This window comes from Equus quagga, chromosome 12, assembly GCF_021613505.1.
Source record: "Equus quagga isolate Etosha38 chromosome 12, UCLA_HA_Equagga_1.0, whole genome shotgun sequence".
Taxonomy (NCBI): Eukaryota; Metazoa; Chordata; class Mammalia; order Perissodactyla; family Equidae; genus Equus; species Equus quagga.
The window spans coordinates 8,941,998-8,967,519 of record NC_060278.1 but is presented as its reverse complement, the minus strand read 5'-3'; the positions used below and the strand labels follow the sequence as shown (position 1 = coordinate 8,967,519).

The following is a 25,522-nucleotide window of genomic DNA, read 5'->3' as shown; positions in this document are numbered from 1 at the left end:
TGATTCTAACTTGCTTGCGTTAATTTTTTGTAACTTCTTCTTGATGAATGGTCTCTTTTTCCCTAGTATTTATTACTGATTATATCTCATTAATTTATTCTCAAACATATAGTGATTGGTTTCCTTCATAAATTTAAGACATGAACCAGGATATTCTCTACCAAATCAAATCAACATAAAAGGATGCACTCACTGTCATGAAAACATCCTTGTTTAGGACCAGGTGAAATCACTTCTCAAACTATAGACATAAAAATATTTCTGAAAATTTAAATTATATATGTAATATAACTCATAGTTGATGCAACACTCTTTCAATTTAAAAAGTAGCATTTACAAAATTAGTAACTTATTCTGTCAATTTCTTTTCTCAAGAGTTTTATTAGATAAGAGTAACAGCATAACATTTCACTGTGTAATGGCGGATTGCATCCTGAAACGACGTTTGTCTTCCAAATTACTAAACCTTCCTTTTCTTTGATGTCATTGCCTAAGTCTTCATAGAACTGTGTGTGCTGTATGTGTCACAAATGCATCATTACAGGAAATTTTCCTATTGTTTATAAAAATTAACTTAGCTATCTCATTCTGATCATTCTCAGTTGAACTGTTTTGTTTCAAACATACCTTCTAGATTAACTTTTAAGTTGTAATTTCCTGTAGGGGAAAAAACTCCTGTGAAACATTTTTAAGTAAGAATAGTTTTTAAAGAGCATATTTAGAGTGAAAATGTGTAAATGATAAACGATTTTTCACTTAATCATTAAAATGCACTGCAAAAACGTTTGTATCGTCAATAACATTCGGGGACGGGGATCTCTTTCCACAGAGTTTAGGAGTCGACACTCTTCCTCCTCCAGACCCTAAACCGCCGAGAGCTGAATTTAACTTTAGTGTGGGGTTTAAGGATTTAAATGGTAAGCATCATCATTTCTCTTCTTCAGTCGTTTGAAATCATAGTGATGACTATACTCTGTATGGAACTATAATTTGAAAGCAAAATTAAAGGAACCCGGACAGCATGATAAGTATAATTTTTAACCTCCTAGATTTCAGATTGTGTTGTGTTTGGACTGAATTGAGAGGACAAGAAGGTGTTTTTACCTATAATGAGAGGGAACACTATCCTGCATTTGCGTAAAGTCTCAAAACTATCTTATTTTTTAAAGAAGTAAAGGGAATTTCTTCTTATTGCTAAGCCCTTAGAGTAATAACGTACAGTAGTATAAGAAAATATTAATAAGGAAATGTCCATTCAAGGATGATAATGAACTGTCCATTTCATGGTGATTGATAATATATGGATGGATGCTTCCAAATACAATGTATTTATATACATATAATTAATATATAATATAATGTATTTGTTCTATTTTTATATGTTTTCATTCTCCTGAGATTGTCACGTCATTTTATTAACAAAAATCTCACTTTCTATTTAGTGCAGAGACAGTCTTTAGCCCATGTGCTATTCACATTACAATGAATCTTGAATGAATTACTTCCAAATTAATGAGAATGCATTGCAACTCTTCAAAAAGATTTCCCAAAAACTTGCAATGCCTACCAAAAGAATGGAAAACAAAATAATAGAGAAGGCTAGTTACTGAAATCCAGAGTTCCAAGTTTTATTTCTGTCATTCACTGTCTCCTTTTTTCTGTCATTTTCAGTAATTTTTTCGATAAATCCTTAGGTGCCAATGCCTCTATCTTTATAAGTCATAGTACATCTCTTCTGATTTTCTCTTTTCTCACCCTCTTTTCTATTTGCCGTGTACATATATTGTTCCTCTCGGTCGTTTCCATCGTAATGTTGAATGATGCTAACATTCTTGAAGTTTCGAAAAAGCAATACACTTTTGTAAAATTATGACATTAATAGATAATAGAGGCTTGTGTGTATGAACACTGAGATTCGCGTCACCACACTTGTAACAGCTGAGTGCTTTAATCAATTTAATTAAAATTAAAACGTAATCAGTACTTCAGTTGTAGTCAACTCAACTAATGCTTTCTAAGCACTCAGTACCTAGGATCAAAAGATTGCTGAAGATGACAGACACAAAGAAACCCAGCAATATATGAACTTAGTAATGTTAAAGTACAACAAGAAACTCATGTCATTAAGGAGACGAGATGTATACATGTGGCACAATTTGCAAATAAGACAAGACCATAAAAAAGTACTGATGTGTACTGAAAATTAAATTTATGGAGAATTAGAATAGGAATAGATTTTTTCTGTCTGTACCTAAAACACTGCTGAAATGAGTTAAAAATATTTCACCCGAAGTCATTCAGAGAGTTAGTGACAAACTTCAGGACAGAATCCATTTATATCTTATTCTCCAGTTTCATATTACTCAATTCCATATTGAAATATTTAGGATTATAATTTGCTTTGGAAATTGTTAATATAAGTACCACTATGGAAATTTTGTCCTTAAAATTTTTTATAAAGGATTGAAGGCATTTGCTTATATGTCAACAGTCATGATGCCATTGATAACATTAGGAAATTATAAACATGCTTCATTTGTTCTACAGACATTTTTTTCTGAAAAACTTTAGATTAATTTAAATTAATTATATGCAAAATGGTTTAGAAGAAAATAAGCCCTTTTTAAACAGTTAAGAGATGCAAATTTTAGTCCAAGTGCTACACACTACGACTGTTAGCATTAATGTAATATGCTATGTGGTGTTTATTATGATGATGTTTGGCAATAAAATATTTCACAAAGCTGTATGCTTATGACTTGAATAGGCTCCATTTCCACTGCTCCCATTTCCTCCGTCTAGTTCATCCTACACATAGCAGCTGGAATTCTCTTCCTCATGGTCATGCCCATGCTGCCCATCCTTTGTTCATTACATTCGCCATCTGATGAATGCCTGATCATCCAAGCGCCTTGCTAACACTGCTCACCGACACCACTCCCTTCGTGCCACACAGTCTAATCATCTTTCAGGACCACGTGTCGGATCTCTGCAGTAATCTCAGACATGGAAGAAATTCTCATGTGAACTACACTCCCTCACCCTCACTCTGAAAATCCATGTCAGCCCTTTCCTATAAAGTCAACTCCCAGCTCATTGTCTTATGAAGGCTTCACCAGTTAATCCCAATTTTAACAAATTACTTTCTACTCCTCAACCCCCTTAGTGCTTTACTTCCTGTTATTTATCCTTAATTGCTCTTCCTTTGAATGTGAGGGCTCCTGTAGTTGGGTGCCGTGCCTACAGAAGCTCTATCCTCACCCCAAAGTCTCAAGGCCTAGAAAACCCCAGTGGGTTGAGACCCACTTTCTTCCAAATATATTTATCAGTGGTACTCTCTTTGCCCTCCAAAGGCCCGGGGAGAACTTTCCATCTGTTTCCATCATCTCGCTTCCTCTATTTTTCTAAAACTCTAAGATCTTGCACCACAATTTAAAAGAATTCCCTACTTAGGAAGCTTATTACGTGCTCAGATTTGACTTTATAGCTGGGCTGTGAGGTCCCTCAATGGAAGAAACACGTTTTTCTCCTTTTCTTTTTTTGAGGGAGAAGAGGGAATTTTTTTCCAGCTTTATTGAGATTTAATTGACAAATAAAATTGTAAGATATTTAAATGGTACAAGGTGATGATTCGATATGCATACACACTGTGAAAGGATCCGCCCTGTCAAGTTACTTAGCACATCCATCCCCTCACACATTTACCTTTTTGTGTGTGAGAATGTTTAAGCTCTACTCTCTCAGCAAATGTCAATTATATGATGCAGTGTTATCAAGTATTGTCTCCATGTTATACACTAGATCCTTTGACCTTATTCATCTTACAACTGAAAGTTTGTACCCTTTTACCAACCCCTCCCTATTTCCTGCAACCCCTAGCCCCTCGCAAACAGTATTCAAATATTACTCTTAAAATTGATCTTCTTTCAGTTTTTCCAGGTACAAATCATTGTTTTGATCATTAATGTGATTTTCCCCATCAGAGTCCTTAAATGCACTGGAAGACCAAGATTTAGATGCTCTCATGGCAGATCTGGTAGCTGACATAAGTGAAGCTGAGCAGAGGACAATCCAGGCACAGAGAGAGTCTTCTCAGGATCAGCTTCATTCGGCATCTCTGGAAAAATCAAATTTCAGTGGTGCAGCCTCTCTTGGTTATGGAGCAGATATGGCTGTAACGAGTACTAGCCAATATGGGGACGAGTTACCGCCTCCACCAGCTGATCCCATGTTAGACCTGCCTCTGCCACCACCGCCTCCTGAACCTCTCTCTCAGGTAAGTGTGTGGGGCCAGAGAAGGCAGGACCCTTGATCTCTGCTACCCATGATCTATGACTTTCTTCAAAGGTCAGTTATATTCATGTGTTTTTATAGCCAAAGCTCTGAGATAGTAAAAAACAAGGGTACCAAGTATGTTCATTGCAAAGTCAGAGTCCTCCATAAACAAGGCCCATAAGTGTGTATAAAGAACACGTCATTTTCAGGAATTTTTATAGTTTGGCTGAAATCTGTATTTGTATGCAGCACTCTCTGATAATACTCAACCTTTTGGGGGTAATGTTTTATTAATTTGGTATGAACTGGGGAACTGATTTATACATTTCTGGGTCTCTGGTCCTAGCCCGGTACATAAATGAATAGAAGGCATTCCTTACGTATTTCTGAATTCAACTACATGGAACTTTGCTGAATTTGGCAGCCCTGTTCAGTAGGGCTAGCTGGGGAGGGGTGTTTTGGGTCAGGCAGGTGATGAGTGATTGATCTTAATACATTTCTGAATACTGGGAAAACAAACAACTGGAAAGTTCATATGGTCAATATTTGGGATGTTAACTTATGTCTCTCTTAAAAGTAAAAACAGCACTTTTAAGGATTTTTCTTAGAATGAGCCATTTAAAAAATATTTTAGAGTAAGAACCCAGCTCCATTTCCTGTGGCCTCCACATTTATGGTATATGATGATGATCGGGATTTATAAAAATGACCCTCGTAACCCTGAAAGTTCCTATGATGCCTTTTGAGTGAATAAATATTACATATAAATCAAATATTAGGTCACACTCATTGCTCTGTTGTGTATATATTCTAGTAACATCATTTGAAAATTGGTGATCCATATAGAGCAGAGGCTCTCTTTCTTTCCAGCTTTATTGAAATATAATTGACGTATAATATTGTGTGAGTTTCAGGTATAAATGTATGATTTGATACAAGTATATTGTGAAATGATTATCACAATAAGGTTAGTTAACACTTCCGTCACCTCACATAATTACCTTTTGTCTAGGTGTGTGGTGAGAACTTTTAGGATCTACTCTCTTAGCGACTTACGGTGTTGTTAACTGCAGTCACCGTGCTGTACATTAGATCCCTGGAACTTATTCATCTTATAACTGGAGGCTTGTACCTTTGACCAATATCTCCCCATTTGCCCCATCCCTCAGCCCCTGAAAACCACCATTCTACTCTCTATTTCTATGAGTTCAGCTTTTTTAGATTCCACATATAAGTGAGATCATACAGTATTTGTCCTTCTCTGCCTGACTTAGCTCACATAGCATAATACCCTCAGAGTTCATCTATATTGTTGCAATGACAGGATTTCCTTCTTTCTCATAGATAAATAATATTCCATTACATTATATTTATATATACACCACATTTTCTTTATCCGTTCATCCATGAACGGACACTTAGATTGTTCCACATCTTGGCTATTGTGAATGATGCTGCAGTGACATAGGAGTGCAGATGTCTTCAAAATAGTGATTTCATTTCCTTTGGATAAACACTTAGAAGTGGGATTGTTGGGTCATATGGTAATTCTATTTTTAATTTTTTGAAGAACCTGCATACTGTTTTCCATAGTGGCTGCACCGATTTACATTCCCACCAAGAGTGCACCACGGTTCCCTTGATGCCAACACTTGTTATCTCTTGTCTTTGGATGATAGCCATTCTGACAAGCAGAGGCTCTCAATATAGGGTTCTTGGAGATGTCAAGGAGGCCACGATTCCCTGAAAGTATAAGGAAAGTTGAACGCCCATGTGAAGCTTTATGGGCTTCATCGCCTTCAACATATTCCTAGAGGGTTTGTGGCTCAAAAACAACTTAAGAACCACTGCTATGAGAAGATATATGTCCACTTTCAAGTAATCACAATGTAACTAGAACAGCTCGTTTCCTCATCAATATAAATAGGTAGGAGAGCCTTAATCATCCTGTTCTCAGAATATTAATTTGCAAAACTCAAAGGGCTCATAAAATGTTTCACTCTCTTTTCTGCCTGCTTGTGGTGAATTATAAGTTTAAGTTCAAGTCTAAGCCTTAACTTTGGGGAGTTAAAGACCCCTTTAGGAACTGAATAAAGACTAGGAATCCCAGAAAATGCATGCTGGTCCAAAAGAATGCATAAAATTTCAGGAAGTGCTCAAATCCCTTAAGATCCACCTATAGATTCCTCAGGTTAGCCCCCAGTTTTGAGCCAAGCAGAGATTTTTGTGGACAAAATATGTGAAGCTCTGTTAGAATCATCGTTTTCATCTTTTAAGCTACTGTTGCTAAAAATATAAAGGGTGACCGCCTTCTCTATCTCTGGGTTGAAGATTTTTGTTACAGTCACTTAAATTCTGAAAAATCGATGTGAAATTTCGTGCCCTGTAATAGAGCCTTCTGTTAACACAAAGTAACTAAGACACTAGCGATGGCATGAGGACTTACTCGCTGATATGTAATGGAGTGTGTTGAATGTCTTGCCATTTTCCAGGAAGAGCAAGAAGCAGCAGCCAAGGCTGATAAAATTAAGCTAGCGCTGGAAAAACTGAAGGAGGCCAAGGTTAAGAAGGTAAACTGGAATCGCTTTTGCATGGAGAAGTTAAATTAATGACGTTTTATTCTACTTAAGGATATTAAAATCTCATGCTTTCCAAATAGTTGTACTTTTTTAAAATTTAAGGACAAAGATAAATTATGTGGTTATTCTTTCTGTGACATCAGTTAGCTCATTTGTGATTGATGAATAGGCGACCTATGTTAGTATAAATGTGGAAGTTTCCTTGGCTTATATATGATTTTTGGTTGGTTTACACATAATTTTTCCTGGGAGCTGGAATAGCGAAAGTAGAATTTTAACCTTCAACAACAAAGGAAAAGGCCACTGGCTTGGCCGCAACACAGGCAGGGCCCTTTCAGCTCTATTTTAAGATGTTTTAAAACAAGTCTGTATCCCCAGGGCTCCCTGCCTTGAGGGTTCCTTCTCCTGTTCTCTGCTCAGCTCTTGGCTAATAGCAGGTGGCACCACCTTCTGTTCCTGTCTTAACTGTGTCAGAGCTCAGCTTCATTGGCCTCACCTCCGTCTCAGCACTTTCACCCTTGCTTTTGTGCGTTTTTCATATCCCCTGTGGCAGCCTCTAGCCCCATTGCCTGCCCTGGATGCCTGATTATCTCCCGAGGTACCAAATGGTGTTTGGCTAGTGCTCTGGTTTCAAAGTTGCATAGGTTTCGAGTGACCATCCCCAACTCTGTTTTCCCAATAAGCCTGTAATTTTATTGTGTGTTTTTTATAGAGCATAGGTTTTTCAGAAACATATATATTGTATTATAACAGAAACACCTGTATTTAACCTCATTAGAAGTGCACACTAATGTAGTTTTGTTAATAATAGTTAGCTTGGTAGATTAAGGGAAAGATGCAACAGTGTTATTTCAACTCCTGAAGCGTAGACCATCTCTGATACTCATTACGAGCTTTTCATATATAATTGGGAGAATTGTTCTTTTCATACAGGGCATTAGACTTTATGTTCCCACAGCACCTCCCATGGTCCCTTGGATGAGGATGTTTGATACCTGTTGATTGATATTCAATAGATATTCCTTGACTATCCCTGGACCAGACTTTTAAGGTTCACCTATGAGAGTCTTTCCAGATCAGTCTGGTTCCATTCATTCCAAAAATGCATGAACTTCTTTACCATTATTCTTCCCTGTTCTCTACATGTGATTAAATGCCATGGTCAACTATTGAAATCATATGTCCTCGGCTGCCTTGCCCTCTCTCTGCTTGTACTCAACTCTGTCAAACCCTGGTTAAATCCAGCCCTCCCCCTACTCAGCCTGGACCCTCGGTGCAGCCCAAGCGCCCCGAGTCCAATCACTCTCCCGTAACCTGCGTCTCCTCGCATGCTCCAGTTCCCATCCTCTCTTCTTGTCCCTCCTCTGCTCAGAGGCCCCCAGTGGCGCCCCATCTCACACAGTAAAGCCCAAATCCGCACAACGGCCTAAAGCCCTATATGATCTGGCTGTCCGCTATCTACCCGCTCTTCCTCCCTCCCTCACCCCGCTCTAACTACCTGGTCTCACCACCGCTCCAGGCAGGCTCTTGCCTCGGGACCTTTGTGTTTTGCAGTCCCCCTGCCTTGAAAGCTCTTCCCCCAGATTGCCGTGCGTTCTCTCTGTTCCTCCTCTAGATCTGGTCACCTGCTCGGTGAGTCTTCCCTATCTGACACTGTACACACACACACACCCCGATACTCCCCAGCCCTCCCTGCTTTCTTTGTCTCCTCACTTTTTGTAACCATCCAACATACCGTCCACTTCACTTGTTCACAGTATTTGTTACCTCCCCCCCCCCCCCCACACACACACACCACAGCAGCTCCTCCAGGGGTTTTTGTGTTTTCTTCACTGATGCATCCCCATGTTGTAGAACAGGTGTTAGGGATATACAGAGGTGAACATGTCAGATAAGGTCCGTGCTTGTGTAGGATTAAATTCTAGACAGGGAGATAAGGCCTATGAAGAAAATAAAGCAGGGAGAACTGATAGAAGAGGCCCAAGCGATTCTCAGATTGAGCCTGTGATCGGGGAGGCCTCTCTGAGGAGGCAGCCCTTTGAACAAACACCTCAGCGGCAAGAGGAAGCCGGCTGTCTGTGGGCGTAGCGGGGAGAGGCCGGGCAGAGGCTGTGTGGCCCACACTCAGTGAGCCATTGAGTAAGAGGAACAATGTGAGGGGTTGAGGTCAGAGAGGCAGGCCCAGCCACAAGTTCTCACGGGCTGAAGGAGGAGTTTGAAAAATATTCAAAGTGCATTGGGAAGCCATTTGATGGTTTTTAACAAGGGGTAATTCATGGTTTTTAAGGATCATACTGGCTGTTTTGTGGAAAATGGCTTGTAGGGGAAGGAGTGAGAGCAAGGTGACGGGGTCTGCAGCCCGCACTCCCATAATACCCAGAGGCAGATACACTGTGTGTGTTGAATTGAGTTACAAATGGATGGCCGGTGAAGGTGGGCTGCACTGAGCCACTGACTTTACCTCTGGAGAGAAAAAGGCAAAAGAAAATGAGTAAAAATTAAATTCATAATTAAACTATTTTAAACCCTTGCATTGTTTATAAGATGGGGGCCACATTGGATATATTTTCAGAGGGAAAATAAAAAGAGAAGGTGATTCTTAGACAAAAAAGGTAGAATGACTAGCATATTCAGTCTTTTTGCTTCAACTGGAGATGATGAGCACCGGGTGGAGATGACAACTGTTTCCTGTGGCGTATCAGAAAGTGAGAGCACTCTGCTGTAATTGAGCTGAGGTGAATCCTGACAGTAGACACAAAGCACAGCCTGCCTTGAGTCAAGACAGAAGATGCAAAACAGAAGGCCCTCTGATCAGTGGGAAAGGAAAGAAGATGAAGAAGCCAAGTTGTTTGTTCTGATTTCAGACACTCCAAACATTATGTCTTAAAACAAAAGCCTGTGTGGCACAGAACATTAAGAAAAGAACTGAGACATGCCCGTACATTAGTAAAGTAACTAAGAAGTACTCATAGGTAATCTATAACAAGTTTTTCAAAAAGATGGAAATCAAGTCTAGATGATGCCCTTTGCTCTCAAGTGTTCTATGGGGTGTGGACATCATTTTGGATTATGGATGATGTACACAGATTGTAGGACAAAGCTTTTGGAACTGAAAACAGATTTAGACTTGTTAATTTTATTTGTTTGCTTGTTTTAAAGCTCTGTGACACAGGACAGCAATTCCATTTGTAAATTTTATTGTAGAAGCAAAAAGACGGTATAAATGATTTCGGGCTGGGATATTCTTGTATTTAACAGCTTGCAAAAGAAAAAGAAGGAACTATAAAAACTATAAAATCTTTACTATAATGGATTAGAAAGAGGAAGTTTTTTCATTTTTTAATCTTTTTACCCTATATCATATAGATATGCAAATCTATGCATATGTTTAGATATGCAAAGTACTTAACTGGTAAACCGCATAACTGTAATTTAGTCATGTTATGTGTTGGTGGAGAAGTATCTTCGACTTGGAAATGTGATAGAAACTGTGAAGACGAGTAAATGTGATTTCTTCTTGCTAAAAATCACCAGCCTTCCTTTGGTTGTTTTATTTTCTAAATGTTATAAATGTGGAGACTCATAACTACATGTGGATTAAATTTAGTTTGGACTTTCTGCCAAAAACAAAAAAACCTTTCATGATTGTCAAATTATGTGGTTTGGTTTTTATTCCCTCTATGAAAGCAAAGAAACCACCAACGTTTGTTTTATTTTCTCAAGAATTCCTAAGCAGGAATGAAATGTGGTCAAACATCATTAATTTTTCCATCAGGAAGATTAAGTTTTCAAGGTCCTAACGTTAGTAGTATTTCTTAGGACATGTAGCTACTTTATAACAATAATTCTCAGCAGAGAGCAGCGGGCAAGCCTTCCACAGAAAATAAGTCATAGGGAAGACTGCTATCTGAGGAATTCCTGTTTTTTCATGCAACCCTCCATGCCTCATTTCTCAGGTCAGATGGCCGTATCTCTGACATTGTGGTACTTGGGCCTATCATTTTAAATACATCAAAAGACAAACATGAAAAGGAAAGCAAATATCCAACTAGAGGTTTCCAGGCTACAAGTTTTCATGGAAAAAAGTATTCTTTAAACAAGCCTGCAATAAGGGTCTAATTTGGATGATCCCAGGAGGAGGAAATGCACTGTTATTGCCCTGATGTCTCCATTTTGACTCTCGAGTGTGCTTGTGTTGGAAAAGACTAGATACTACGAGCGCTTCAACTTGTGGTCCAGATTTCTATCACGCCCACACCCTCTGGGTGCTGTCAGTAACTGCATAACAATCCACAGGAACTGCATCTTCACTCTAACTACAGAGTGTTTTCAAGATCAGATTAGGTGGAAGTGGGAGCAGCAGTTTCCCAGCTGCTCAGAACCAAACTCAAACTTTGGGGAAAGAAGAAATGCTACCAATTGTGTGGCCTTTCTCTCAATAATCACTATTTTTCTTTGGATGAGGAAGATTCTCCCTGAGCTAACATCTGCTGGCAGCCTTCCTCGTTTTGCTTGAGGAAGATTGGCCCCCAGCTAACATTTGTGTCAATCTTCTCCTATTTTGCATGTGGGACACGGCCACAGCATGGCTTGATGAGCAGTGTGAGGTCCACGCCCAGGATCCGAACCCACAAACCGTGAGCCGCTGAAGTGGAGCACGCAAACCAAACCTCTATGCCACCAGACCAGCCCTTGTAATCTCTTTTTAAATAGTGATTAAGTCTCATTTGTTAGTAACCAGGACCAACCCTAGGCAAAGAGAATAGGCAGAACTTGTCTTTAGCTATCTCATACTTCTCTTCTCAAGTTAGAATAGAAATTTAAGCAAGAGTATCAGGTAGTCAGGCTGACAGTGTGGTTTCCAGGAATTCTCTGTTGGTGGTGCAGAGTAGTTGCGTGTAGTGGGTACTGCGGGCTGGAGGTCAGGTGGTGATTGTCTGGAAAGGGAATGGCAGCATCACTCTCATCTAAGCACCTCCTTCGTGTGTGGTGACTCTGTTGGTTGTCAACTTGGTTGACTGTGACTAGAGCTAATTCTTACTTAATTGGGTAGGATCAGTGATCTTGGTAAAGAATTAAATAGTACCACGCATGTTCCCAGAGGAGTTGTGGGAAATCTTCTCTTGATCATACATATGTAATAAATTGGGGCTTAGTGGGCACATTTCCACTGTTCCTTCTGAAGACTGATTACCTGACACCACTATAACCTGTAGCACTCACAAATAACAATTACTGTAATTAAAGATATGCTACAAATGCACAGGTGTCAAGGAAAATCCAAACCCTCGCTGCATTACTTCAGGAATTCATTCTGTTATATTGTATCAGAATCATGATCTCTGTTGGGGGATCAGAAGCTTTAATAACTTTGACAGGTTTATCTGGGAAAAGCCGGCAATATCCTATGGCCTGATTGAATATGAGCCAATTCTGCTCCCATCAAACGCTCCGGATTTGGAATAACTACCAATTTGATTGTGAACTCAGTGCAGTAGGATTTTTACAGATAGGGTGAAAAGTCAGTTCAATCACTAATTTGCCTGCATGCCCCCATAATACGTGTTTCTCAGTCTACATTCATGTCACTTAATCCACCTGTAATCTCAAACGTGTTCTGCTGTGACATAACCTGCCTCTCAGTAAGGCGCCTCCATGACGTTGTGTTGCTGTGCACTCCAGACCGTCAAAGAATTGTCGGTGAACCAACGTGGTCTGACCTGTGTCTTAGAACTCTTGAGTTGCATGAAATGGGACCCAACTCCTGCTAAGCAAAAGAGAAAAATTTCTTAGAAAGATGCAGGCATGGCTTTCTATGGGTGTGGCTCCTGGGTGAACCAGAACAAGTCACTGACTGATGTCAGGAAAGCAGGAAGTCAGAGCTGCTTTGGTTCTGTTTGTTTGTTTTCTGTCTCCCCCATCAGAAGGCAGAGTCTCTGAAAGCTGGGCAAGGACTTTGCTCATTGTATGTTTCCATTTTCGTTTATTGGTTTCTCCACCTCTGTATTCCTAGCACCTCGAACAAGTGCTCAGCATATGAGTGAATTCATACTGAGTAAGTTTCAGGGCACATTCCTGCTTAAATTTGCAAAAGCAATAGCAGCTTTGAAAGTTTCCTCTTAGTGGCCTTCTCCAGTTGCTGAAATTGACTGGTTGCCCATGGCTTTGTCCTCAGCTTGTTGTGAAGGTGCACATGAATGATAACAGCACGAAGTCACTGATGGTGGATGAGCGGCAGTTGGCTCGAGACATTCTAGACAACCTTTTTGAGAAAACCCATTGTGACTGCAACATAGACTGGTGTCTTTATGAAATATACCCAGAACTGCAAATCGGTGAGTCCCATCCCCGGCAACAGGCTGTACTTCGAAAACCTGTGGATTTGCTTTATTATGTGTTTTGGTCTATTATTAGGAAGAGTTTGGCTCAAGTCTATCAAGACTTCCCATACATCATTTCCCTCTGTCAGATTCAGTGTTTGCCTCTTCATTTCTTTGCGGGGAACAGGGTCAGATGGTAGCAGGTGGCCAGACCTTGGGGGTGTAAGCATTGTTATTGCCACTTCTCTAGTGGTTCCCTAAGGGAAAGAAAGTGACAGGATGATGCTTCCTACTGCACGTTTAGTAATCTGAGCAGATTGTGGAAGGGCCTGGGTATCTGTCAGCTAATATCTGTTTAGAATTTAGTTCTTTAAACTCTAGTGTAACTCTGCCTCACATCAATGTTCATTTCCCTGTCCTTCCTCCCCACTCGCCTAATGTCTGACACTTTGTCTAGCTGAAGAGGCTCAGTCCCAAAGAGCAGAGGACAGTTGGTAGAAATTTATGGAATAAAAAAACAAGAGAAAAAGCAACTGAAGATGTACTCTGTTATATCTCCTTCTTAGTACCTCTCACAGTACAGTTGTCTCCCAGGAGAGCTTGCTGGAATACAGAATTGCCTGTTTTAGAAGCTTTCGGTGGAAATTTTTTCTAAAGGAAATGATCTACAATGAAATAACCTCCTGAAGTTTTCTTCAACTCTCTGAGTCAAATAGAGAAATGAAAGCTTTCCTTTCTGTTTAGGTTTAGTTCTGATATTCATATGTTGTTTTTAGCTTTTTAGAGTCTACTCATCACAGCTCTCACGATTTCATTCCAAGTTGTTTAACCAACCATTGCTTAGTTATTCTCCTTACAGGTAGTATGTTTATGCCCACCAGGGACTATTTGAAGTCAAAAATGCTAATAAAAGGGCTGGCCTCATGGCGTAGTGGGTAAGTTCAGCGGGCTCTGCTTCAGCGGCCAGGGTTCCTGGGTTCAGATCCCAGGTGCAGACCTGCACCACTTGTCAGCCGTGCTTTTGCAGCAACCCACATACAAAATAGAGGAAGATTGGCACAGATGTTAGCTCAGGGCAAATCTTCAGAAAAAAAAAAAAAAAAAAGCCAATAAGAAAAAAGGGCAATGGCTGATCGCTATCACTATGTTGTAGGTTCATCTGCCATATTTTTTTATGGAAAATAGGTTGAAGACCTGACACTGAAGAATCAACATAATAGGAATGTTATAATGTGACATCATATAAGAATTAGGAATTTCTAGAAACCGATGAGAAGTATGAAGCATGGTTTTTGACTCAATACTAGCCTATTTCTCTTTTGGAAACCCTGATATCTTGGTTCTGAAAGAATGCTTTTTTCTTGTTTCATCAGAAAGGTTTTTTGAAGACCATGAAAATGTTGTTGAAGTCTTATCAGACTGGACAAGAGACACAGAAAATAAAGTGGTATTTTTGGAGAAAGAGGAAAAATATGCTGTATTTAAAAACCCCCAGGTAAGGTAACTTTTATATTGTTAAGCCATGTAAAGCGTGGATGATTGTCTTAATAAGTCACTTCGGTACTAACCACATTATTTATTATCTCACAGAATATCACAAATGTATTCCTTTCGAATAAACACAAACTCAACTCTTAGGCCATATGTAAACTAAGGGCCCCTTGAAGGATTCAGAAAGAAAAGGATCTATGTTGTTTCTTTTGATTCAGCATCCAAAACATATCTATCTATTGAAATAATCCAGTCCTTATTTCTGTTTGGCTACAGTAAGCCAATATACCTTGATGCACTGTGAGTCCCTAACGCTTCATATTTTAAATACGCTCTTTTCTTTGCTGTTCACATTGGGTGCTTAATGATTCTGGGACAACTGAAAGGAGCGCCTGGAAAATGTGCAATTTATTGTGATTTACTTTTACTGACAGTTGACATAATAAAAGGCATTGCTGTCCGTATTTGAAAAAGCTTCCTTCAAGTCATGTGTACAAGGATGGCACTGACGTGTAGACCTTTTCCCACTGTGGCCTCCAGCCAACTGTCATTGTGTGAGGGTCATTACATCGTTTTAGGAGAGTCACAGAATGTTAGACACGGCTGGGATCCTTGGGGACATCCAGACACCTTTATATTAGACAGGTAAAAAAAGCCAAAACCCGTATCACTTGAGGCAGAATTAGAAGGATACCCTAGAGCAGCTCCTCACGAGAAAATGCTCTCTCCCCTGTACTGTGCTTTTCTCTAGAGTTCTCTAGGTTGTATGGTGGCAGACTGATAACAAAGCAATTAAATGCTATTGTTTGTGACAAATACCAAGCAACAAAAGTACAGTTTTGAAATATAACTTCGTTCAATATCATGCTTTAATGCCTATATTTGTTAGGGTACCATCTAAGCTGCTGTAACAAAGAGACCCCTTAAATCAGTGGCTCAAACCAGCTAGATGCTTGTTTCTTTCTTACATACCAATCGATACTAAGGTCTGCAGGTCTGGTAGGCTCTGCCATCCTCCACACGTGACTTCCATCTCTGGATCCAAGGCAGCTTTTCCACTTGGTGATTTTTCCAGTCCTAAGGAAGGGAGGAAAGAGCCAGGGCAGTGCACAGCCAGACTCCTTAAGGAAAGACCTGGAAATGGCACTGTTGCTTCTGCTTTCATCCCATTGGCCAGAACTCAGTCACATAGTGGTTTTGAGCTGCAAGAGAATCTGAGAAATGCAATCTCTAGCTGAACAACCTTAGGCACAGGTAAAATGGGGTAGTTATATTCCGAGTCAGCACTTTGTACAGCTCCTCCACAAGGCAGCTTTCACACTGAGTCTATAAAAATGGTGCCCGGGAATTGTACAACATGGCTATACTATTATATAACTAAGAGGAGGAAGAGAAGAGTGCGTATTAGTGGATATCTGCAGTTTGCCACCATATCTAATGAATTAGTGCACAAAACATAACTGTACACTCTATGGATTTTCACAAAGTGAACATACCCATTTAACTACCTCTTGCATCAAGATATAGAGCATTAGCAGTCCTCCAGCAGACTCCCTCATGCCCCTTTCCAGCCGTTAACTGCATTACAATTCTGACTTCTATCGCCTTTTCCTCTTTTTGAACTTTATATAAAATGGAATCATATTGCAGGACTCTTTTGTGTTTAGCCTTTTTTTCCACCCAACTTTCATTCATGTTGTTACATACAGCAGTAGTTTATTCTTTTTCACTTCAGCTTAGTATACCATTGTGCGACTATACCAAAATATGTGTATCCGTCATACTATTGATGGACGTTTGATTTGTTCCTAGTTTGGGGCTTCAACAAGTAATGCTGTTGGGAACATTCTCACACACATCTTTCGTTGAACATATGTAGACTTTTTTCTTGCATAGATACCTACAAGTGCAGTTATTGGCTCACAGGGTATCCATAGGCAGTCATGCATCACTTAATGACTGGGGTACGTCCTGGGTGATGCATTGTTAGGTGATTTTGTCGTGCGAACATCACAGAGTGTCCTTACACAGACCTAGGTAGTATAGCCTACCGCACAACTAGGCTCTATGGTACTATCCTTCTGATACCACCGTCAAATATGCAGTCCGTCATTGACTGAGACATCATCAAGTGGCACATGACTGTATTTAGCTGTAGGGGATACTGCCAAGCAGTTTTCCAAAGTGATGCTATGATTTGCCCTCCCATTAGTGTTGTATGAGAATTCCTGTTGCTCCAGATCCTCGCCAGCCCTTGATGTTGTCATTTTTTTTAAGTTTAGCTATTCTGTGTAGGTGTGTAGCGGTATCTCCCGTGGTTTTACTTGCAGCTTTCCCTGTTGCCAATGATTTGAGTACCTTCTCAAATGTTTATTATCCATTTGAATACCCATTTTTGTTAAGTGTCGGTTCAAGTCCTCTGCCCCATCCTCAGCTTCTCACCTCAGGCCAAGAATCAACAAGTGCCCTGCAGGGAAAGGTGGCTCTCAGAATGTCTGGGCTCCTCTTGGTGGTTCCTTTCTCTCTTGGATTTTGGCCCCTTGAGTCTTGGCTTCCTCTGCAGCTCTCCAAAGCCTTTACACAGATTTTTTTTTTTTAATCTAGCTTTTCTAGCTGTTTTTGTGGTGCTTTGGTCTAACTGTAAGCTACTCTATCATAGAGGGAAGCTACTCTATCTAGATAATAATATGTTCTTAAAAACCAAGCAAGTGGATTCTCTTAATCTACAATCACATTTAAAGACCAAAATTGAAGTGGAAGCATTTTTGAAGTTGCCAATTTTAAGTATTTCCATTTTCTCAGTGTTTGCTGGAATAATCCATCGTCTGATCAGTGCTCTGCGTGGATCGTGGCTTCAGCATGCTGACCTTAGGGTCAGGGAAGTGGACTGTGACCATTTGCTTGTGGAAGTCATGGCTCCTGAAGTACCCACTGTCCCTTTGTAAAAGCTGACACCCTTTGACACTTTTTAACATAAACTTTGATTTTTTTATGCTGAGTTTACACCAAAAGAAGAAAAAACCCTAGAGAAGAGTATTTCCAGAGGAAGTTTCTTATGTAAACACAACCTGGAAATTCTTTTGTTTAATTGCCTTAGAGTTTCTCCTCAAGCAACGTCTTGAGTGGTTAACTCAAAAATCCAAATACATTTTCTGTTTCATTTGGGTTGTTAATTCTTTTTGAAATGTAATTGCCAACATTTCCTTGTAGTGATAAATCCCAGAATAGAGCAGTGCATCGCTGGTTCCTGCTTCCATGCCCCACTCAGCACTATGTCTGTGAGCCCACAGGCCTGATCTTCCTGGGAATATGGGACTGCCTGGGAGCTGTTGGAAGAGTTAGTTAGAAACTGACTGTGGATGAAGAATCAGAAATCAAAAAGGAAGAGACTGAGACTCTGAATAATTTATTTAGTAGGGTCTCCATAAAAGGTTTCAGCATATTGAATGTCTTTCCAATGTTGGCTTGTATGAGAAGGCTTTAGAGGAATTCACTCCAAGAGACATTTTCTTGACTTTAGCAAACATTTACGGAGCACCTGTTACGTGCATAACCTTGTGCTACCTATGGAGGATACAAAGATTAAGAAAATCCTTGCCCTCAAGCAATTTATAATCTAGCTGGAAAAAAAGTCATGTGAAAATCATTAAGGCATAAATTCCAGGTTTAGGATGAGAATGGTGTAGAACAGAGATTATGGCATGATACTGTCTTAAGATTAAGTACCAAAGCATAAAATGCTATTGACAGAAGAGGCTTAGTGATGGTGTATGCTGAGAATTTTAGTTTTTCAACTACTACATTAGCTTATAATGTCCAAGATCAGGAAAATGTCAGTTTAGTAGAGCAGTGAAACCATGAACTGAGCAATCAATAAACCCCTGAGCCCTAACCCAAAGAAAAATAATATCTACCACACAGATGCATGGAGGGTGGGGCTGAGGGCAAACCACAGACTTCGCCTGTTGACAGACACCGACTAGAACAATCATGCCCTGATTTAGGATGAGTGAAGAAGAAAAACGAACATGGTGTTTATGACAAATGCCGTGGGACTTGATGGGAAATAGCATCTGAAAGACTTTACAAACAGCATATCTATAAAATCAACGAACTGCAGGCTTTAGAACAAAATTGTAGGAAGTTGTTATCTTGGGTGGAAGGCAGTAAGATATGGTCCAAATAAACCAGGAGTAGAAAAGGCAACAAAATAAGAGTAAAAGAAAAGAGGATGTGAGGGAAAAGAGGGAAGTGAGAAATCAGAATCAGACCTGGAAAGTGCTGTGATGGGGTAGGTAGCAGCTGCTGTGGGGGTGCATGGGAACAGGAGAGTTCACTCAGAGGAAATTATGTCCCAGCACTCACCTGAAAAACTTGTGGGAGATAGCCAGGTGAAGGGCAGGGTAGAAGTGAGCATCCTTGGCAGCAGGTGTGTGCAAAGATTAAGAAAAAAAATGGAAGTGTATTTAGATCATGGGAAATCGTTGTAGGGCTGGACCATGGAGAGGTGGGGTGGGGACAGGAGGTGACAGCACCTTAGGATAAATTGGTGGAAAAGAAATTGATCAAAATAGACATTGCAAATGTTAACTAGACTTATTGTGGTGATCATTTCACAAAATATACAAATATTGAATCATTATGGCATATGCCTGAAACTAATATAATGTTCTATGTCAATTATACCTCAATAAAAAAATAGCATATTGGTTAAAATAAAAACAGGTTAGTAGGGCCAGCCCCAGTGGCTTAGTGGTTAAGTTCAGTGCACTCTGCTTTGGCAACCCAGATTTGGTTCCCCGGGCAGGACCTACCCAGCTCTGTTAGGGGCCATGCTGTGCTGGTGGCTCACGTACTAAAAAATAGAGGAAGGTTGGCACAGATGTTAGCTCAGGGTGAATCTTCCTCAGCAAAAGTAAAACAAAAAAACCAGGCCAGTAATGAATGTTTCCAATCACCAGTTCATGCAGTCATAATTGTACCAGATTCATCTAAAATGCATTTTCAGGCAGTTTTACTCAGTTTCCAACATTTTGTTATTTTAAAAAATCCTGCATAGAGCACCAATGCCTGCTTTCCTTATTTAACTATATTGTATATTTCTTTTCTGTGAAAATGCCACTGTTTCATTCAACTTTGCCATCACAATTGCAGCTGTCGCACAGAGTGTGCCCTCCTCTTTGTGAGTGGAGAAGCTGAAGTTCAGGCTTCGTTCTTGCAGAAAAATGACTTATGGAACTAGAGATGATGAGTGAAAGTGAAATACCACCTGCAAAAGGTTATGACAGATGGAGGATTCTGAAGCCAACGATAGTAATCAAGGGTAGTGCTCATTGTATTCAGCCTACAGCCTGTGTTTATTCCCACCCTCTCAGGGCCTGTCAAAGCTGGTAGAGACCTGACGCTGGTTAGGACTCACAGTTCCTGGAATGGGTCCTTGTCTTCCTGGCTGGTGGCAGTGCAACGACCAGTGGCATCAGGCTGTCCGTTTACACCCACTTCACTCTGCAGTACCTCACCACAAACCCAAAGCTTTAGGAGTAGATGCCAAACAAGCAAAATTAGCTAAGAATGAAATAGAGATAAAAAAGCAAAAACTTGAAAAATTTTGACAAATGTCCCAAAAGGCTTAAAGATGCGTAAGAAACTAAGTCGGTATACTTAGTGTGTCAGAATCACTAAGACCTGAAAAATATGCGGCAGGGGAAATTTTAACCCGTTTGTTGTTTCTGCTATAATTTTATTCCTGATTAAATTGTTTTTAATGAAATCATATGGTCCTAGCAAGACTTCGTTTAGACTGGAGAGAGGCAGGAACAAGAGGACCATGGCTTTGTGAACAATGTAAAAGACATTGGACTGTGTCCTGAGCCCTGCAGGGAGCTGCGGGAGGGTTTTGGGAGGGGCAAGGGTCCCTGTGGCTGCACAGTGGAGAATGGATTTGGTGGAAGCTGCCGTGTGATGGAGAAGTGGTTACAGTAGCCCAGAAAAGAGATGATGATGGACTGGAAGTGTTGGGAGAGATTTCGGAGGTAGAATTTTGCATACTATGGTGGTCAGTTGGATGCTGGTATAACCGGGAGGCAAAGAAGGAGACAGAGCTGACACTCTGGTTTCAGGCTAGGAATTGGATAGATTCTGACGCCCTTCACTGAGGTAGGAAGCACGAGAAGAGAACTAGGTTGGGAGAGGAACATGATGAGCTAGATTTTAAGCATGCTGACTTTCTCCCTCTCCTTCAAAAAGAATCTCACTTCATCCTCCATAAATTTAGCATGAAATTTACGCATTTTACTTAAATATTTTCTATCAGATGGGCAATATTTTTTTTATTGAGTTAATGATAGGTTACAATCTTGTGTGATTTCAGTTGTACATTAATGTTTGTCATTCGTGTTGTAAGTGCACCATTTCACCCTTTGTGCCCACCCCCCACCCCACCTCTCCCCTGGTATCCACTAAACTGTTCTTGGTCCATAGTTTTAATTTCCTCATATGAGTGGAGTCATACAGAGATTGTCCTTCTCTAACTGGCTTATTTCTCTTAACATAATTCTCTCAAGGTCTATCCATGTTGTTGCAAATGGAATGATTTTGTTCTGTTTTGCAGCTGAGTAGTATTCCATTGTATTATGTACCACAACTTCTTTATCCATTCGTCTGTTGATGGGCACTTCGGTTGCTTCCATGTCTTGGCTATTGTAAATAATGCTGCAATGAACATTGGGGTACATGGGACTTTTGGAATTGCTGACTTCAAGCTCTTTGGATAGATACCCAGTAGTGGAATGGCTGGATCGTATGGTAGTTCTATTTTTAATTTTTTGAGGAATCTCCATACTGTTTTCCCTAGTGGCTGCACCAGTTTGCATTCCCTCCAGCAGTGTATGAGGGTTCCTTTTTCTCCACAACCTCTCCAACATTTGTTACTATTAGTTTTAGATATTTTTGTCATTCTAATGGGTGTAAGGTGATATCTTAGTGTAGTTTTGATTTGCATTTCCCTAATGATCAGTGATGATGAGCATCTTTTCATGTGCCTATTAGTCATCCGTATATCTTCTTTGGAGAAATGTCTGTTCATGTCTCCAGCCCATTTTTTGATCAGGTTGTTTGATTTTTTGTGGTTGAGTTGTGAGAGTTCCTTATATATTATGGATATTAAGCCTTTGTCAGATATATGACTTGCAATTATTTTTTCCCAGTTAGTGGGTTGTTTTTTTGTTTCAATCCTGTTTTCATTTGCCTTGAAGAAGCTCTTTAGTCTGATGAAGTCCCATTTGTTTATTCTTTCTATTGTTTCCCTTCTCTGAGAAGACATGGTGTCCGAAAAGGTCCTTTTAATACTGATGTCAAAGAGTGTACTGCCTACGTTTTCTTCTAGAAGCCTTATGGTTTCAGGTCTCACCTTTAGGTCTTTGATCCATTTTGAGTTTATTTTGGTGAATGGTGAAAAAGAATGGTCAATTTTCATTCTTTTCCATGTGGCTTTCCAGTTTTCCCAGCACCATTTGTTGAAAAGACTTTCTTTTCTCCATTGTATGCACTCAGCTCCTTTGTCGAAGATAAGCTGTCCATAGATGTGTGGTTTTATTTCTGGGCTTTCAATTCTGTTCCGTAGATGGGCAATATTCTTATTTATAAGAGTCATTGGAGACATACTCCCAAATTTTCCCTTGGGTTGTTTTCTTTTTCTCTTGAGATGGTGGGGATCTCTCCATTGCTGAGATTCCCATCTAACCTGGTCTCAGACTCCAAGGCATTTACAAAGGGAAAAGATTTGACTGGATTATTGTCACTGTCCCCATTATTCCCCAAAACTTTCCTTGTGTTAAGAGACTTTCATCTGTGATTGCAAAGTGAAACTTCCAGAGATAAGGATAGTGACAGGAGCTTATATTAAATATTATTGGTTCCCAGTTCTTAAGGTATCAAACCTAAGAACTTATTTTCATGGAAGTTTTTAACAAAAGTTACTTGTTATTAAAGGCAGCAGAAATAAACATAAACTGATGATCGAGGGAAATTCCTAGAAGCTGTTTACTTAATACCTACTCTATGCTACATAGATGCCTTGCATATATTATCTTTAATCTTTACAACTATGAGGGTTAAGAAGGATATATTACTATTCCTCCTTTACAGATGAGAATACTGAGATCAAAGATAGAAAGGAGGCCTTTTTTGATCTTCAGACTGTCATTCAGGACGTTGATGAGGTGTTTCCATACATTGATTGTTCTGTTCAGAGCTGTCTAGACTATAGAAACCTAGAATGAAATTGGTAGACAATGACTGTGAAGTCCTCAGATAAGATAAATTGAATACAGCTATCAGGACAATACCACAAATGGAATCAGTTGCCTCTGAAGTTACTAAAGTGGCTCAGTTTCTCACAAAGATAAAAGAATGATTCCAAGAGGCCTAGATCAAAATAAGCCCAAATTTATTATTCTACTCTCTGTCCCAGGCCACCATTCCTAGAGAACCGTATGCTAAGTCACATTGTTTCAAATGGTAGGTGACATCCTCTGTGCCCTTGGGAAACTGGTGCATATCCTCCTAGGTCTGCAGGTGTAGATCCCTAGAGGGCCTGAGAGTTGAGATTCTGTCTTTCTCCTTGGAATCTGCATTCAGGACTTCAAGGTCAGTCTGTTCTAGGCTTGCTACCGTTTGATGGATTAGCATTTGAATCTTGACTGAGAAAGAGCTTATCTGGCTCAGAGCATCAGTTCTTCTGGAAAATTACTAAACTATGCAAAACTATGTAAAATTTCATGCTTAAAATCCCAATACTGAAGTCTTTAATACTTAGTAGGATTATCTCTGGGGATGGTTCTCGGGAGGAGGCAGTAAACTGGATGCAAAGAGAGGCTTTGAGCTCAAATATCAAAGGCAGCAGTCTGTGAAGATTTGGGGACGTCAGTCGTGTGCTTATGCAGGCACAATGCAAGGCTCCACTGATGACTGGAAAAGCAATGTCGCTCACCTGGGCCTGGCGTGCTTTCTGACAAGACTTAAATTCAGTTCCTGCATTTGTACAGTGGTGACACTGCTGCACTTCCCACCTCCCGGGTCAAATCAGCACGAAAAACACTTGCCACATTGGGAAGTTATGTGTAAAAGTGAAGTGGTTTGATCCCACCTCAAGTTCAGCAGTCATCTATGATAAAGTGTTAAAAGATAAACTGAGGCATATTAGAAATTTTAAGAGTTTATTTGAGCAAAAATCAATTTATATGGGGCAATACCAAACCGGAAGAGGTCAGGAGTGCTCCTCTGGCAGGAGCGAGGAGAGAGGCTTTTACAGAGAAAGTGCGGAAGCACAGAAAGGAAATTCTCTGATTGGCTATAGTTTAAAGCCGAGTTGTTGTGTGTTGTTGGTTGTCCTTAGGTTTTGACTTCTTAACCTTGAGTCATTTCCATTCTTAGGTTTCGGTTTGCTTACATAGGCTGCCACAGCATTAGAGCCGCCTCAGTCTAGTGGCCTCCTTGTTTAATCAATTTAACAAAAGTTTATCTGTAATAAGTTTATGGAGAAAAATCATGTTCTGCAAATTTGTAGACCAAAAGACACTTAATTAGGAAGGAATTCCACCAGGATGACTGGTCTGTACTTTGGGAAGTAACAACAGATCACCCATGTTAAAACAAGGAAAAACAGGGTAATGAATTATCCCAGTGGTTGCTCTTATGCCCTATTCCATTTGAGAGTGACTTATTGTCTCTTCAGGACAGTCATTGCTTTAGCTTCACTCCCAAGAGGCAGCAACTACATATGAGCCTAACTATTGAAACCTGGTGAGGATCCAAGACTATCAGTGGTTCTTCAGACCCGTTGCTGAAGTCTGAGTGCACACACACAGCCATAAACTGTGTAGGGGAGGAAGATGTGTTCCTCTACTCTCTAGGTTCTTCCGGCTGGTCTAAGAACTAAATTGACATGAGACAGAATAACAGGAGACAGTCGAACAAATTTAATAACATGTATACATGGGAGAAACCCAGGAAAACGGAGTAACTCACCAAAATGGCTGAAGCCACCACCTTAAATACCATTTTCAGCTAAAGACAAAAGAGGATGTTGGGGGTAGTGATTTGGGACTTCAAAGGGGAGGAAGCCAATTCACATGGTGGTGAAAAAGCAAATGTTTGGTAAACAAATGTTTGCCATACCTTGCAGAGACAATGGGACATGGGGAGGACTTTGATTAGATGGGCCTTGCTAGGTTCCTCCCTGTCTGCCACACCTGATTCATATTATATTATAGTTGTCTATGGTTATAGCTCCTTCCTGGAACAGAGCTTCTATCTTAAATTCTTTAAGGCAGTTGGGCGGAGGTCAAAATTTCTTCCTGAGTCTTTTATTCTTAAAAATAATCAAGCCAAAGAGACACATTTTAGGGTGGCAAATTCTGATCCCCCACAACTGTGTTGGGGATCACTTGGTCGTGAGAACAGAAATTGCTTTAACTAGAATTTTTTCAGTGTGTTTATTCAAAGGATGAAGAGGCATCTCATGGAGTGAAAGATAAGAAGCATGATCAGGCCTCCCAGGGGTTGGTGCTGGGAATGCAATGTTGTGGGGACCACAGTCCGGAGTGTCTTGGCCCCAGCCCTCCCTCAGGCCTCTGTTTCCCTCTGTCACTCTGTCCTTCAACAAGCTGTGTCCTTCCTCTCTCTCTCAGTAGACTCCCTTACTCTGCTCACTCTTCTCTTCCCACATAGCCGCTTATGGCCAGCCTCCAATGGTAACTGCCTCTATGAATGGATATTAGACATTTGTGCTTGCATACCCCATAGAAGAACTTGGAAAACCTATGCATCACCTCATACATTTGTATGTTGACATCCAAA

The 25,522-nt window shown here is 40.2% G+C and overlaps 1 protein-coding gene across 1 annotated transcript in view; it reads left to right on the top strand.

The window, feature by feature from the left end:
* APBB1IP (amyloid beta precursor protein binding family B member 1 interacting protein) overlaps positions 1 to 25,522 on the top strand; it is a 104,235-nt gene that overhangs the window by 38,628 nt on the left and 40,085 nt on the right. The window contains exons 4-8 of the mRNA XM_046680122.1: positions 830 to 917; positions 3,984 to 4,276; positions 6,768 to 6,845; positions 13,030 to 13,189; positions 14,548 to 14,669. Of these exons, the coding sequence (XP_046536078.1) occupies positions 830 to 917; positions 3,984 to 4,276; positions 6,768 to 6,845; positions 13,030 to 13,189; positions 14,548 to 14,669 (741 nt within the window). The remainder of the gene's footprint in view (positions 1 to 829; positions 918 to 3,983; positions 4,277 to 6,767; positions 6,846 to 13,029; positions 13,190 to 14,547; positions 14,670 to 25,522) is intronic.